The 15391-nt window shown below is 43.1% G+C and overlaps 1 protein-coding gene across 2 annotated transcripts in view; it reads left to right on the top strand.

Moving 5' to 3' along the window:
• The first annotated feature begins 540 nt into the window (after positions 1–540).
• Camsap2 (calmodulin regulated spectrin associated protein family member 2) overlaps positions 541–15391 on the top strand; it is an 80072-nt gene continuing 65221 nt past the window's right edge. For both annotated transcript variants that reach the window (XM_051147499.1, XM_051147498.1), the window contains exon 1: positions 541–1329. In XM_051147499.1, the coding sequence (XP_051003456.1) occupies positions 1191–1329 (139 nt within the window). In that variant the 5' untranslated portion in view covers positions 541–1190. The remainder of the gene's footprint in view (positions 1330–15391) is intronic.

Below are 15391 nucleotides of genomic sequence, written 5' to 3'. Positions count from 1 at the left end.
AAATGTCTTGATACGAAATTAATACAGGTTTGGAGACTTTAAACCCGACCGTCATTCCCGGCTAAACCCCCTTGGGTGCCTTAACTCACAGCATCCCTCTATACTTTCGTGGTCACCCAGCTGTAACACCTGTCTCTCGGGGCTACTGCAAGGACTAAACGGGTGTGCAAGGCAAGTTCGCAGCAATATGTGTGTGATATAAGCAGCATTTGGAATACATATCAGTTATCTTGGCTGTATCACGAGTAGCAGGAGGGGGAAACCTCTTTCCTCCCTTTCTTTCCTTCTCTCGTCCAGCAGTGTCAGCGGCAGCAGCCCAAAGCCACGGACCTACAGGACGTCCACTCGAGCGGGCACTGTGTTGATTAATTGGACAGGGGCGCGGGCGGCCCCGAGGCTGGGCATGCTCAGAGCGCGCGGCGGCGCAAGACAGCGGCGGGGGCGGGGCCGGGGCCAGGGCCAGGACCGGGCGCGCCAGGCGCATGCTCAGTGTTCCCATCTGCTCTTTCCATCCAGTGCCGCAGCCGGAAAACCGCAGCGGCGGCGGTGGCGGCGGCGGCGGCGGCTGAAGGGGAGCGACGCGGCCGGCGACGGGAGGGGTAGCGGAAAATACGAGGACGAGCCTGATAAGGCAGGAGCCGAGGGCTCGCGATTTGCGGCCTCTTCCAGGCCGCTGCCTTGTCCGTGAGCTTCGCCGAGGAGGCGGGCGAGGCCGACCGGAGCGCCGGAGAAGCGCCGGGCCGCGGGCGGCTCGCGCGCTGCAGCGATTCTGACGTTTTCCGCGGCGGGTCCCGCGGCCCGAGGGGCGGCCGTGAGTGAGGCTGGGCGTGCGCGCTCCGCCATGGCGGGGACACTGTCCGCGACGTGATCGTCCAGCCTGCCCCCGCCCGAGCATTCCGGGCCCTCGCAGCCGCCACCCTCCTCCGAGCCCGTGTGACTAAACGGAGACAAAGGGGAGGCGGCGGGGCAGACCGGGGGGCCGGAGCGAGCGCGGCCCGGTGCCGCCTCACGTCTATGCCCCGGGCCGCGGCGGCTTCCGCGGGCGGCGGCGAGCTCGCGACGAGCACAGCTGAGCTTCTCCGTGCCCGGCGCCCGGGTGGGCCGCGACAGGCGCGGACGATCTGAACTCTCCTCTCCGACACACCATGTGAAGACCGTCGTCCCTCCATCCCGACCAGCCGCCGTGAAAGATGGGGGATGCTGCAGACCCGCGGGAGATGAGAAGGACGTTCATTGTTCCAGCCATCAAACCCTTTGACCACTATGACTTCTCCAGGGCCAAAATCGCCTGCAATCTGGCCTGGCTGGTGGCCAAAGCCTTTGGGACAGGTAGGTTGTCTCGTCCCTTCCTCTTCCTCCCGCTGCTGTCCACATCCCGGTTTTTGTTCCTGATTCCAACCCCCCTCCCCCATGTGTATCTTCCGGTAGATGTGTATCTTCAGGGAGATGATGGGAGGCTGGCACTAGGAGAAAGAAAGAAGGCAGGTTTGGTCTTCGATGAGGTGCCCTTGACTGATCGCGGGAGGGGTTGACCAGATTTCCTTTTATTGCATAGCCTGTGTCTAAATTCAGCGAGCAAATTGTCGTGTTTTCCAAAAATGGCTTTTATTTGTGATGTTTTCTTCATTGTGCTGCATTCGTTTCCTTCTCAGTCATAATTGTGACTGTGCTACCAAGAAATCTGAGTTTCTTTATTACTGCAGGAAGGTGAGATACTATATTGATTTTGACATTTGTAATGGTGGCTCTGTAGGATGAAAGGTGGTCACTGGTGAAGTGCAGTACTAATTTTTGTTGTCAGTCTCCACTCCTCTCCAGCCCTTCATACACATTTCAGATTCTCATTAAGCCACCTATTAAAACCAATTTTAGTTTTTCGACGAGGGTGCTATTTTCACTCAATGTCATCGAGGCATATTTCTTTTTCCAAATGTATTTTGATGTCATAAAATCAGATAAGTAAAGCCTCGCTACTTTGAGATTTTCTTTTTGAATTAGAAGTGGTTTTGTGTTTTGTTTTGTTTTTTCGGGGAGGGGGCATGTGCTGTTGACATAGAAGCCTGTGATACATGGCATTTAAAGACTCCCTCTATAACCCAGTCTTTGCAGAATAACAGGAAAGGGGCCTCCTGCTGTAATTCCTTAGCTCTTGCGTTAGGAGCTCATGTTGTGGAATGCTTTAAAAAAAAATTAAAAGAAGTTCCTCAGTGCTTGCAAAACGTTCTCTGGATGTTTTGTGGAAGATGACTGACTTCCAGTTCTAGGACTGTGAAAATATGTGGCTAAATGGTTTAATCCAGCTCTGTTGTTTAACTTTATACATAGGCAAGTGTTTTCAGGACTAGACATCTAGGTGAAAGAGTAGACGATTCCCCCACTGTTTAGAAAAGCATTTGAATTAGTTTCGAAGGAATTTTTACATTTATGTCTGTTTTAATTTTATTTGAATTCCTATACTCTGAGATAGAACTGACATCAGGAGTGAATTGTCTTTTTGAATTAATTTAAGTTTTAAGTGAATAATAATAATAGGAAGCACAGATAATACTTTAAAATTTTTTTGATATAAGGAATGGGGAGTAGCATACTAAATATCCATTTGGAGAACAAATGAGTCTCCTTAAACATTTAGAAAACAGGGAAATTGACATAGTTTCCTGTGTGGAAGCTGGAAGACTGAAGACCAGGGGCATTTCTTGCCATCTGAAACCCAGAGGATGCCTGTAGTACAGAAGTGGATGTTTTGTTGTTCGTTCTCCCAGAGGCTTCTGAGGAGAAATGCCCTACTTTCTGGATGTGGGTCAGGCTGGTCACTGGATTCTGGAGTACTTGAACACACTTGAGTAGAAAGGAAGTAAAGGAATATACTGTCAGTGGGATCTGACTTCTTCTGGTCCTTCTGCTGGGATCTGACTTCTGGTCCAGCGCTTTGCATTGTTTGACATTAGCATTCACAAGTCTGACGTCAGCATGCTCCACGTTGAAGCAGGAGGAAGCCAGGGCAGCAGTGGGCATGGATAAAAAGGTCTAAGTAAGACCTTAAGAGAGTGACTTACAAACTGATACATCCTCTAGACTGGTATGTGTGTCTGTGAGATGGTCTCCCTGTGTGTACGTTCAGCAGGCCTGGCACTTGATATGGAACCCAGACTGGCCTCAAACTCATAGCAATCCTCCCCCTTAATGCTAGGATCAGAGATCTATGCCACCATGTTCTACTTTGTTTTGCTTTATTGGCACTCTTTTTTTTTTTTAATGATTTATTTTTATTATATGTGCACTAGTGTTTCTCATGCATGTATGTCTGTGTGAGGGTGTCAGATCCCCTGGAACTGTGGTTACAGACAGTTTTGTGAGATGCCAGGTGGATGCTGGGAACTAAACCCTGGTCCTTTGGAAGAGTAGCCAGTGCTCTTAACAACTGAGCCCCCATTGGTAGTCTTTAAAGCACAATATATAAACTTAGATGAAGTATATTAAAAGGTAAGTTTTTTATCTCTGATATATTTTTATTTGCCACAAACAAAAAGTTAATAAAAATTTAAAGCTAATAATTGTATTTGCTTATTCAAAATGTTAACCCAACTTTTTAGGATAATGTATGGATTTTTTGTTTTTGTTGTTGTTGTTAGAAATGCTCAAAGTATAAGAGGCTATTTGTTATATTACATTTATATACTGTGTGTATGTGTGTGTGTGCTCGCTCACCCATGGGAGGACAACTTGCTGGAGTAGGTTCTCTGTTTTTTACTATGTGCGTTCCAGGGCTAGAACTCATGTTGTCAGCATTGGTGGCAAGGGCTTTTCTGCACTGAGCAATCTTACTGGTCCCTTACTAACTGTTCATGTACAAGAAATCATCAGTTTTAGAGCTGTATATTGGAAAAGCAATATAAATGGTTAAAAATGGTTAACACAGAACCAGTTGTGGGCAAACAATAAGTGAATTAAATTGTAAAACCAATAAGACACTAGCACTGTGATACCTAGAAAGCAGATGTATGGTATTTGTGTCAATAATATTTTTCTTGTCCTGAAAATATTCCAAAGGCCTCATCTTTGGTGGAATGTGTTTTGTTAGTTTTTAGTCATTGGAAGACAGTGTCTCATGTAGCCTAAACTGGCCTTGAATTTACCATATAACCAACAATGACTCTGAACCCTGATCCTCCTGTCTCAGTTTCTAGAGAGGGTGCTGGGGATTAAGGGTAGCAGTCTTAATACTTTATTTTCTTGAATAATGAGGCTGTGCTTTTGTTTAAACAAAGAATAAGTTTGTAGATGAACATACAGTAGCAATAGGTCTTCTGGTTATAAAAGACAGAGTTATATTGCATGATAACTGCTACTGTGTTTGAAAGTGTAACACATTCAAGCAGTAATGTAACTGAGATTGCCTTAGATGTTTTAAATCTTCAGCTGCTAGATGTAGAATCTCTTGGAATGAATCTCAATGTTCCTTTCTTCCCCCCCCCCCAAGCTGCCCCCTGCCTCTGTGTGTGTGTGTACATATTTACATGTGTACCTGTGCCTGTGGAGGTCATAGGCAAAATTGCTCTCCACCTCTTAAGGCAAGGTTTCTTATGAACCGGCAGCTCACCAATCTAGCTAGCAAACCCCAGGCATTTTCTTTCCTCTTCCCTTTTGGTGCTGGCATTATAGGCCCATACTACCACCAACCTTGGCTTCTGCATGGGATCCGTGCAGGTCAGCATGCTTGCGCAACAAGACCCATTACTTAGAGACAAAGCCAACTTCCCAGCCCCTCACTTTCCTTATCCCATCTGGTTAGTGGTATAAAATCATTTGATGTTGTAAGTATACTTTGTTACATTTCTGTTATGTCCCAGCAGGTATTGTTAAAATCCTATAGCAGCTCTGACTCTTACATATTTACAAGGACTGTTAGAACATTGGGTAGCCTGGGGTGAAAAAAGACTGAGAGCAGAGGCCATTTGGGACATTATTGCAACAGTCTGGGCAAGAGGTGATGAGGGCTCAGGTTGCGTGGATATAATAATAAATCTGCTGTATTTACTGAGCAGTTACTATGTGTCATACACTTCACACATAGTATCTCGTTTTAATCCTCATGATGGCCTTAAGAGACAGAAACTATTAATCATCCCAGTTTTACTATGAGGAAAATGGGGCTCGTGGGTTTAGGAACTTATCCAAAGGCATCAGACTAGTGGAACTGGGATCGAAACCAGGGAAGTGTGACTCGTGTTTGTGCTCACAGTAGTCAAGAACTGTTTTACATGGGCCAGAGGAATGGCAAAGAAGCCAGTGACAGAAGACATGTTGCAGAAATGTAATCCTTAGTATTTCTACAGGACTGAATTTGGGATGAGTGGGTGATTGCTGTGAAGAGCATAAATGAGGGGAAGGCTACCTGAGGGTTTAGGGAAAGTGAGCTTTGGAGGCTTCATGACTAGGAAGGTAAACTGGGATACCAGTTTACAGAGAAATAGCATATTGGATGGGAAGGCAAATGTTTTTATGTCCTGGAGCTAAGTATAAGTCTAAATATGCTGCCTGAGAAAAGCCATGAAGTAGGTAGTTACAAGTAAAGGTAAGACCTCAGTGTGGCTCAGAAGCTGAGTCTGGAAATAGTGCGTTGCTGTTCTGTAGATAGCAATGTGCAACAGAAGTTGGAAGTAGATACGATTGTAGAGGACACAGTTTAGAAGAGTGACTGCTTAAATGAACAGGAGGCGGGGTCAGAGTAATCAGAATTAAGGAGCCCATTATGAAAGTATATCAGCTATTGAGATGCTCAGCAGGTAAAGGCCCTTGAGTTTGATCCTAGGAACTTCATAGTAGGAGGAGATAATTGACTCTGGCAGCTTGTTCTCTGATCTTCATACCCCACACATGCATCACGACAAGAGCCTTCCCCACCCCCCACATAAATGAATGAATGAATGAATGAATGAATGAATGTATAAATAAATGTTTAAAGTGTTTTAGAAGAAAGGATAGTAACACTGAAGTCCTGGAAGGAGAGGTGATTTGACAAACCGGTTTGAGCAAAAATGAAAGTCAAAGTACAGTATAGTTCATTCAGGACAAGAGCCATACAATAGGAACAGTGACGTTCAAAGCATTTTATGTGAATTTTTCTTTTGGTTTGAGAACAACCCTATTCAACAGATAGGTTATTTCTTTACATAAGTCTTATCAGGGTTTCCCAACTATAATATTGGTCAGTCAGATAATTTTCGGCCTAGGAGCTGTCGTATATTAGAGAATTTTATTAGTGTCTTTAGTTCTTGTCCAAATGCTGAAAGTATTCTCTACACCTGATGGAAACTTGTAACACACTGTCAGGTTAAAAGGGTGTTTGTACAGTAAGGTGCAAACAATATCCATACTGAAAGCAAGGAGTTGTGACATATAGTTTTCTCGTTCTGTAATAAATGAAGAAATAGGCATGGAGGGGCTAATTAAATTATCCAGATAAATCTAGTAAAAAAATTCCTTCCCATCTGGACCCTGACCCTGTGCAGTGTGCATCATCAGAAATTCTTTTCAGGAGTTCTTATGAAGTATACTTTTAAAAAGCTAAAAGGTATACTTTATGTTATGTACATGTTGGCATAAAGAAAGATGTGCAGTCTTGGAAATAGCCTAGGAAATGGATTGAAGTGGGCCTAAATGTTAGGATGGGGAATCCCTTGGGTATTAGAGTGGTAAGTATAGACAAATGTGGCTAGGTTGAAAGTGGATAAGAGACAGTTTCATTTGTAGTTAATGGGAAACCTAACTTAAATGGGCTAACATTAAAGAGGATTTATTGGCTTATAAAGCTACAAGAGTCCTGAAGTCAGATGGATTTGGATTAGAGTTGACTGGGTGCTCATCTTTCCCTTGATCCCTTCAGCTATACCTTCATCACGGTGGGTCGCATTCTCTCACATGGTACATAATAGCTGTAGGTAGTCCAGGTCTCAGCCAGAAACCACACGTCAGAGCCCTTTCCTGATTATTTCATGAAAGTTCTACAGGCTCTTCTTGCCTTTTTCTTTTTCTTAAACAAAACCATGTATTTCATGTATGTATAGTTACAGCAAGTTTTTGTGGACCCATTACCTCCAGAGTCATGAACACGGTAGCCAGTTTTGATACATCTGGAAGCCACTTCTACCTCCACCAATTATTTGAAGCAAATCTCAGATACCATTTTATTTGTCCAAAGCAAAAACTCTTTAAAATGTAACCACGGCACTGTCATCACCACAAGCACCACCCATAGCATACGTATTAGCATTTCTGATTGTTTTATGTATCTTTTTCTATTTGTTTACTTGTCCTTGTTAGGATCTGCAAAACGGCCATGCATCTCAGGGATTTTGTTTTTGTTTTTCAGATACATAGACTCTTCCCCTGTCTCACTCTGTCTTTCTTGCAATTTGCTTGTTGGAGCAAGCAGACTTTGGTTCAGTACAATTTCTTAGGTTTCAGCTATACTACTCCTGGAAATAAACGCAAAGGACCCGATATCCTCCACAGAGACACTTGTACATCTACGCTTATTGTTTTACTCATGATAGCAGGGAAATGGAGCCACCCTAAATGCTCACCAACAGATGCATGGACAATGATAACGTGGTACAGAAACACAGTGGAATGTTATTTGGCTGTAAAGAAAAATAAATCATGAAATTGGTAAAGAAAAAAATGGATGAATCTAGAAAGTATAATATTAAGTCTAGTTACCTAGACTCAGAAAAACAATAAAACTCATATTCTCTTACATGTCCAAATCATAGCCTATAATGTATACATGTAAAAACAAAACCCACATATAGAACTGTAAGTGTGGGAAAAGCCTGAAATCTGGAAAGGAGTCTAAGAGAGGGTAGTATTAGATGAAGAAAGATGTGAAAGATGAAAAGAATTTGTGGGGAAGGTACAAGAGGAGAACAGGGTAGCATGGGATGGGAGTAATGAGGGACAGAGAACCACAAAAACACACTTTTTTTCAAAAATGTTGTGACGGTGTTTAACACATTACATGCTGAGAAGAAACCTTGGATTTTGTTGTTTTGAGGTGGGTCTTATGTAGCCCAATCTGTCCTTGTCCGTTTGTAGCCAGGGATGACCTCTAGCTTCTGCCTCTGCCTCTGCCTCAGCCCTCTGCCTCTCTGCCTCTGCCTCTCTGCCTCTCTGCCTCTGCCCCTCTGCCTCTGCCTCTCTGCCTCTCTGCCTCTGCCTCTCTGCCTCACTGCCTCTGCCTCTCTGCCTCTGCCTCTCTGCCTCTCTGCCTCTGCCTCTGCCTCAGCCCTCTGCCTCTCTGCCTCTGCCTCTCTGCCTCTCTGCCTCTGCCTCTCTGCCTCTGCCTCTGCCTCTCTGCCTCTCTACCTCTGCCTCTCTGCCTCTGCCTCTGCCTCTCTGCCTCTCTGCCTCTCTGCCTCTGCCTCTCTGCCTCTGCCTCTCTGCCTCTGCCCCTCTGCCTCTGCCTCTGCCTCTCTGCCTCTGCCTCTCTGCCTCTCTGCCTCTGCCTCTCTGCCTCTGCCCCTCTGCCTCTGCCTCTCTGCCTCTGCCCCTCTGCCTCTGCCTCTCTGCCTCTGCCCCTCTGCCTCTGCCTCTCTGCCTCTGCCCCTCTGCCTCTGCCTCTCTGCCTCTGCCTCTCTGTCTCTGCCTCTGCTTCTGCCTCTGCCTCCCTCCCAGATGGTAGCTTTGTAGGCATGTGCCACTACACCTAGCTGAATGAAAAGTTTATTCTTTAAATCTCCAAAATTATTTAACAAGTTTCCATTTGTCTTCTGCGTTTCTAAGTTGATAATTAAATTTAGAGAATTGATTACATTCAATTTTAAAAAAGTATGCTGTGTATGTAGGTTTTGTTTTAGCCAGATGACACTTCATATTTAGCATTCTGTCATGATGTCTTCTTTTGGTCATTGGAATGCCTCTTTGGGGGAAAAAAAACAAACTTCTGTGTTATTGGTTGGCTTGAGTGCAGTATGGGAGTTAGCCTGATGCATTAATAACCTGTAAACACACCGTGCAGCCTACCCAGAGTTCTGGGAACAGAAAACAGACAAAATAACTTGAAATGCTTACCTCCATGGCTTACTAAGTCAATTTACAGGAAGAAGCAAGAGGGAAAAGATGAACTAGGTAACACACTAAGGATAACGTGGGAGCAGTAAGAGCCATAGTCCAAACTCAGTGCTAGACAATATTTGTATGCCTATCTTTTCTGCCACTTTAGCTTTCCCTGCTGTTGGTATGGGGATCAGGTAAGTGTTGAAATTCCAATAAGGATCCCCTTAGGGAAACACAGGTCACTGAAGCAGTCTTTATCAGAGATGCTGGAGGAGTGAACAGGTCTGCCACCGCTGACGCTGAGCAGTGAGCTTGATGGATAGTCTCGGATTTTGTGTTCCTTGGGTAGCAAACATACAGGCCAAAATGGATATCAGGTTGGGTGGCTGGATTAAGGGCTCATGAATATTAATTTTATAGACCTTTCTCTCTGCATATTTACTGTATCATAAATATTTAGTACCATATATGCATATGTATGTGTCTGTAGCATCAATATTTACTATCTAGGTGCTTCATGAATATTAGGATAGCTTTATTTTTTCTATGTTTGTTATATATACTACTAACTACTTCAGTACAATCTGTTAGGTCTCTGCTTGCTAAACTTTTTCTTTAACTATCTAAACATATTTCACCAATGTTTTACAAATTACAGACTCACTCATTTTTAAAAATAGAATTGAATAGTCCTAAAAGTAAAAACACACTGAGATATGGGAAAGGGAGGATAAATGGTACATTCTTTTCTTTTTTTTCAAAAAAGGGAAATTGGACCAAGCTGAATGAGTCACTGGCCCCTGGGAATCTGAAAGGGTGTAAAGAATAGGAAGAAAGGACATTGCGGCATGGGTGACCAGAATGTGCAAGGGCGCTGTAGCAGACAGAACTTGGTTTCTTGGAGCTGGGTGTTGCTGGCGGAGACAGGATCAATTTTTCTTACAGAGAAGAGGAAGGATTTTAATCCTTAGAGAAGGAAAAATAATTGAAAACCCTTGGGATGGATGGGATCTGTGCTATGATTGAATTTGCTTATGTGGAATAAAGAACACTTGACTAAAGAGAATGATTTAATTTTAAATTTTATTTTAATTAATTAAAAATGTACGTTTGTAGTATGCATGCCATGTATATGCATATGCACAGGAGTTTTCCCAGAGGTCAGCATTAAGTGTCTAGCTTTGTTATTTTTAAGACAGGCTCTCTCAGAACCTGGAGCTCACAGCTGGCTGTACTGGCTGTGTGTCTCACTGCCATGCCGCCACCCCAAGCACTCGGGTTAGAAGCGTGTGTTGTCATGCCCAGCTTTTTGCATAGGTGCTGGAGATCTGGACTCAGGTTCCTTTGCTTGTATAGCAAACATTTCAACCACCGAGCTATTGTCTCAGCCCCAAGTAGGGTATGCTTTGGAGTGAGGACAAGAGTGAATATGGGAAGATAAAGCTAGCACTAAATGTAGTAATTGAGATGAAAAAGTGCTGATTACACAGGCTAGAGAGATGTGAGGTGACACGGTAAGTGGGGGGCTTGGACTGGGTTCCCAGTTTTTGTTTTTTTTGGGGGGGGATTTTTTGTTTGCTTTTTTTATTTTTTAGGGAAATACTAATGATTGCTCCTAGGTTTCTGGCTTGTACAATTAGGTGAGTACTGTAGTTCATTGGTGTGTAGAACGCTGAAAGATTTTCAAGTTTGTCAGGAAAGGTTGCTAGTCTTATAACTCTTCCCTTTACCTAGATTATCAGCTGTCAACACATTGTCCAATTGATCATTCTGTCTCTCACTTCCCCTCCCTCTACACAAATAAATAGGAACATTATATATGCATATGTGTGCTCTTATATAAATAAATACACATACTTATATAAATACAAATATAGTGATATTTTTTATTTGACTAGCACTGTGGACATTGTACCTCTGCTTTGTGCCTAGATATTTCACTGTATTTCTTTTTTTTTTTTTTTTTTGGTTTTTCGAGACAGGGTTTCTCTGTGTAGCCTTGGCTATCCTGGACTCACTTTGTAGACCAGGCTGGCCTCAAACTCACAGCGATCCACCTGCCTCTGCCTCCCGAGTGCTGGGATTAAAGGCGTGCGCCACCACGCCTGGCTCACTGTATTTCTTTAAATGTAAGTTAATTATCTTAGATAATCTCCATAAAGGGTCAGGAAAATAACTATGATATACTCTCTAATCCACAGCCCATGTTCAGTTTTATTTCAGTATTAATTATTTCTATTTTATTTCTCATTGCAGAATCAAATCCAGGATCATGCATTGTATTTAATGTGTTTAAATTCACTCTTAATCTCCAATAGTTGTGTACTCTGTCTTAACAAGAACACTTTGAAACCCCAAGGCCTGAGCTACACAACAAGCTCTTTCCCTCTATGTTAGTCTTTTTAAACTACCTTTATGTTGCACGTGGTAAAAGCAGGAGTTGACTGGCTCACCTCCTTCTGTGTGTTCATCCCCAGTGCTCTGGAATGCCCGGCCTTCCTTCAGCAGATGTCCCCCTCCACCTTGGGTGTGAGTGACTGGAATGGTGATGACAGCCTGGCATGGGTTCTGGCTGTGCCCCAGTGTGGAAATGCCCAGACTGGAGAAACAGAGGGCACAGACATCTTCCCTCAGCTAAGCTGATAGAAACACAAGAGCTAGGGACCATGTCCCAAGTCCTTGGTAACGTCTGCTTTCTGTCTCTTCCATCTTCTTTGACTTTCATTCTATTTTTCTCTTCACGCATCCTTAGGATTCCCACCACCACCACAGCCACCTGTCTTCCCACCAGCAGATGGTGCCCTGTTGCCTCTTTGCATAGCACCATCTCTGCATTCCACAGGGCTCTTGGCAAGGGTGTCCCAGTACCTGAAGACAAGCCAAATAGCCCCAAAGGGACGATGCTTAAATGGAAAAATGTTTGCTTACCCAGTATGTTCCTTACGGTCAGAGTGACTTCACAGCGTCTCACACATGCTGATGCAGGAAGGTTTGGGGCTTTGGGTAGAGAAGTGGTAACTCCTTTCCCATTATCCCCCAAGGTGTGAACCTTCAGTGCTGATTTTTTTTTATTGTTACTATTAAAATGCACTTTTAGCTTAGAAAAAAATGGGTCAGTTATATACAGAATATCTGTGAACCTGGATTTGCATAATGTTATAGTGATTGAAGTTAATACAAATCTGGCAAAACTACCACAAAAGATAATCTATTCTTAGTAAACCAAATCACATGACACATGGTATTTGTTTCACTGTCAGGGATGTTTATTGTAACAGTTTACTCCATTATAAAATGAATTCTTTACATTAAAAAAAAAGATTTTATTGACTGCTTCAGCTGTGTTATTAAAATTTAAGTTTTGAGAGCTGGGCACAGTGGCGCATGCCTGTAATCCCAGCACTTGGGAGGCAGAGGCAGGCAGATCTCTGAGTTCGAGGCCAGCCCGGTCTACAAAGAGAGTCCAGGACAGCCAGCGCTACACAGAGAACCCCTGTCTCAAAAAAAAATTAAAAAGAAAAGAAAGATTTTATTTTATATGTATAAATGTTTTGCCTGCATTTACGCCTGTACATTATGTGTGTGCCTGATGGCAGAAGAGATCAGAAGAGGGTGTTGTTGGGTACCCCAGAACTGAAAGTACAGATGGTTGTGAGCTACCATGTGAGTGCTGGGAATTCAAGCCTGGGCTTCTGCAAAACACATGCTTTTAACCACTGAATCATCTCTCCAGCTCCACTTTGTCCCATTTTTAGTTAATAACTTAGAGGGATTTGACTCTATAAACTGTAAACTTGTACCTCTTTTAGCATCAAATAATGATTTTGCCTGAATCTATTATAACAGTTGATTATTGCTCTAATTTCTCCTCATTTGTTAGTTAGTACTCTATTTCCTATGTATTTACTTGTTGGTATGGAATCATTGGTTCATCTCTTATTTAATGAATTATATATACTCTTTAATTTTTAGTCATTTTTATTGTAACTCAAATTGCCCTAGATTTGGCCAATAGGATTATTTTCCATCCGGATCCTATGCCCCCTTGGCATAGCTGTATCACTTCAGCATTTCCTTTCTCTCTGACATTCATGCTCAAACATACTTATTGCATGTGTGTGTGGGTAAAAAGATGTCCAAGCTATCCTGTACTTTATCTGTAACAGGCTTTGATGGGAAAAATGTTAGAAACTAAGATATAGATTCCAGGTTTATTGCTTATGGAATGTTAATTTAGCAGAAAGCTAACACAGAACATGTCGCTACATGCTTTTTTCTCTATTTATTTTAAATATAATGTATTTATACTGCCATTTAGCATTTCCTACAACACCAAAGTTCCTTCTAGTCTTTATCATATTGTCCCCATGGTCACTGAGAAACCCAGCTCCTTCTGTGAGTTTGAGGTTTCTTTGTGGCACCAAGTGAATTAAGTGGGTTGGTGCTTACATAGTGATCTGGAACATGAAAGAACTCTGGTCTCAGGGTGCTGGAGGGAGTAGAGCCGCTCTCGGCACATTGCTTGGTAGGAAGGACTGTGTAATTGGTGCCATCTGTGCTAGAGGCTGTGCTTTAGTCACTAGGCTGTGCCTGCTCCATCTCCATGTTCTGTGCACTAGTGACACAGCACAGAGAAAGAGTAGGAGGGGCAGAAAGGAAGATGGCTAAAACTGCGAAAATTTCAACTTTGGGGAGTTGGTTTCTAACAAGTGCCCCGGTGAGGCAGGATACACTTTGCTCAGGCTTGTGAACTTCCGGCCTAGTCTCTCCATCTCTGCCTCCTGTCTTGCCTTGGAAGTACTGAGATTACAGGTCAGACTTAGCAGCAGCCGGTTACTCACTTTACTGCCTCCCCAGCCCCCTTCTAATATTCTGATAGACACAAAACGTCTTTAACTGTAGCTTTCTTAGCTCATTGGCACAATGAGTTTCTTCTCCTTTTAGTGGTTGCTTTTTATGTTTTCAGTTAATTGAAAATTCAGTTTGGCTCACCTTAAATTGAAGTTTAAACATTGTATATTCAGTGTCAGTAACTATTTTAGAAACTTTTCTTTTTATGTGCATTGGTGATTTGTCCACAAGATAGTTGTGAACTACCATGTGGGTGCTGGGAATTGAACCCTGGTCCTATGGAAGAGCAGTTGGTGCTCTTAACCACTCAGCCACCAACCTTTTTTTGTTTTGTTTTGTTTTTCTTTTTTGTTTTTTGGTAAAATTTGAAAAATAAGGCATTCTCCTTCTACCTCCTGCCTGAGTCTGACCACTGACCCTGAGTCTAATCTGCTGCCTGAGCAGCACCATCTCACTATCTGCCTGTGCGTCAGGCCGATAACAACATGATTAAGACAGGTTCTATTAAAGACTTGACTTTCAAGAAAAACATGCCTTAAATCCTTTGCAGTTCTCACACTGCTATTTCACTCAGCCAATCCATGCTTATGAATTTTTGCTTTTTATTCTGGAGTTGAGAGAAGAACGAAACAATTTACCTGTTTTGGCCCATCTCTTTTCTAATATGTTATTTCTGCTCACTTTTCCAAAAAATATACAATTCCAAGTCATTTTGGAAAATAATACATAAACTATTATAATCTGCTTTGAAAGTCTTTTCTTAAGAATGTTCTTGAAGATTTATTTATCTATTTATTTATTTATTTTAGGTGTTTGGATTAGGTGTGGTGGCACTCACATGTCATCCCAGGACATAGTAGTACACTGAGACAGGAGAATGCTGTAAAGTACTCAGTATGGAGTTTTGTCGTTGTTGTTTTTTTTAATTAACTTTTATGAAATTTGTCCCCTGACAATTCATACATGTGCACAGTGTACCCTGGTTACTGTCACCTCTCACTCTATTTGAAGCTCTCATCCTTTTACTTACTTCCTAGGAGTCCCTTTTACTCCCATTCATTTTGTTTTGTGACTTAATGAGTTTAGCCAAGCACATCTGTGTGACCAGGGGTTTAGAGCTATTTATTGGAGCCTGGTAGGCTGGCTCAAAGGCATGCACAACTGGAGACAGTGTCTGTTCTTCTCCCAGGGTCCTTGAGTAGCCAATAGTTCAGCAGGAAGGGCGGGCTTTGTGAAATCCATGATTTGCTGTTAACAGGCCCAGTCTTGTGCAGGCTCATTGCAGGCAGGGCCACAGCAACTAGAGCTGCCTGCAGTGAGAATGTGACTGCACTGGCTGTGCTTGCCCAGATAGCTTTCATGACTTATGTCCTGTCTTCCAGCTCTTACACCTTTTCACCACTTCTGTAATGTTTCCCAGACTGTAAGCAGGGGTTCTCAACCTGAGAGTCATGATCCCTTGGCAGGGGGATTGAATGGACTT

This window comes from Acomys russatus, chromosome 6, assembly GCF_903995435.1.
Source record: "Acomys russatus chromosome 6, mAcoRus1.1, whole genome shotgun sequence".
Lineage (NCBI taxonomy): Eukaryota > Metazoa > Chordata > Mammalia > Rodentia > Muridae > Acomys > Acomys russatus.
This window is presented reverse-complemented; position numbering and strand designations above follow the sequence as displayed.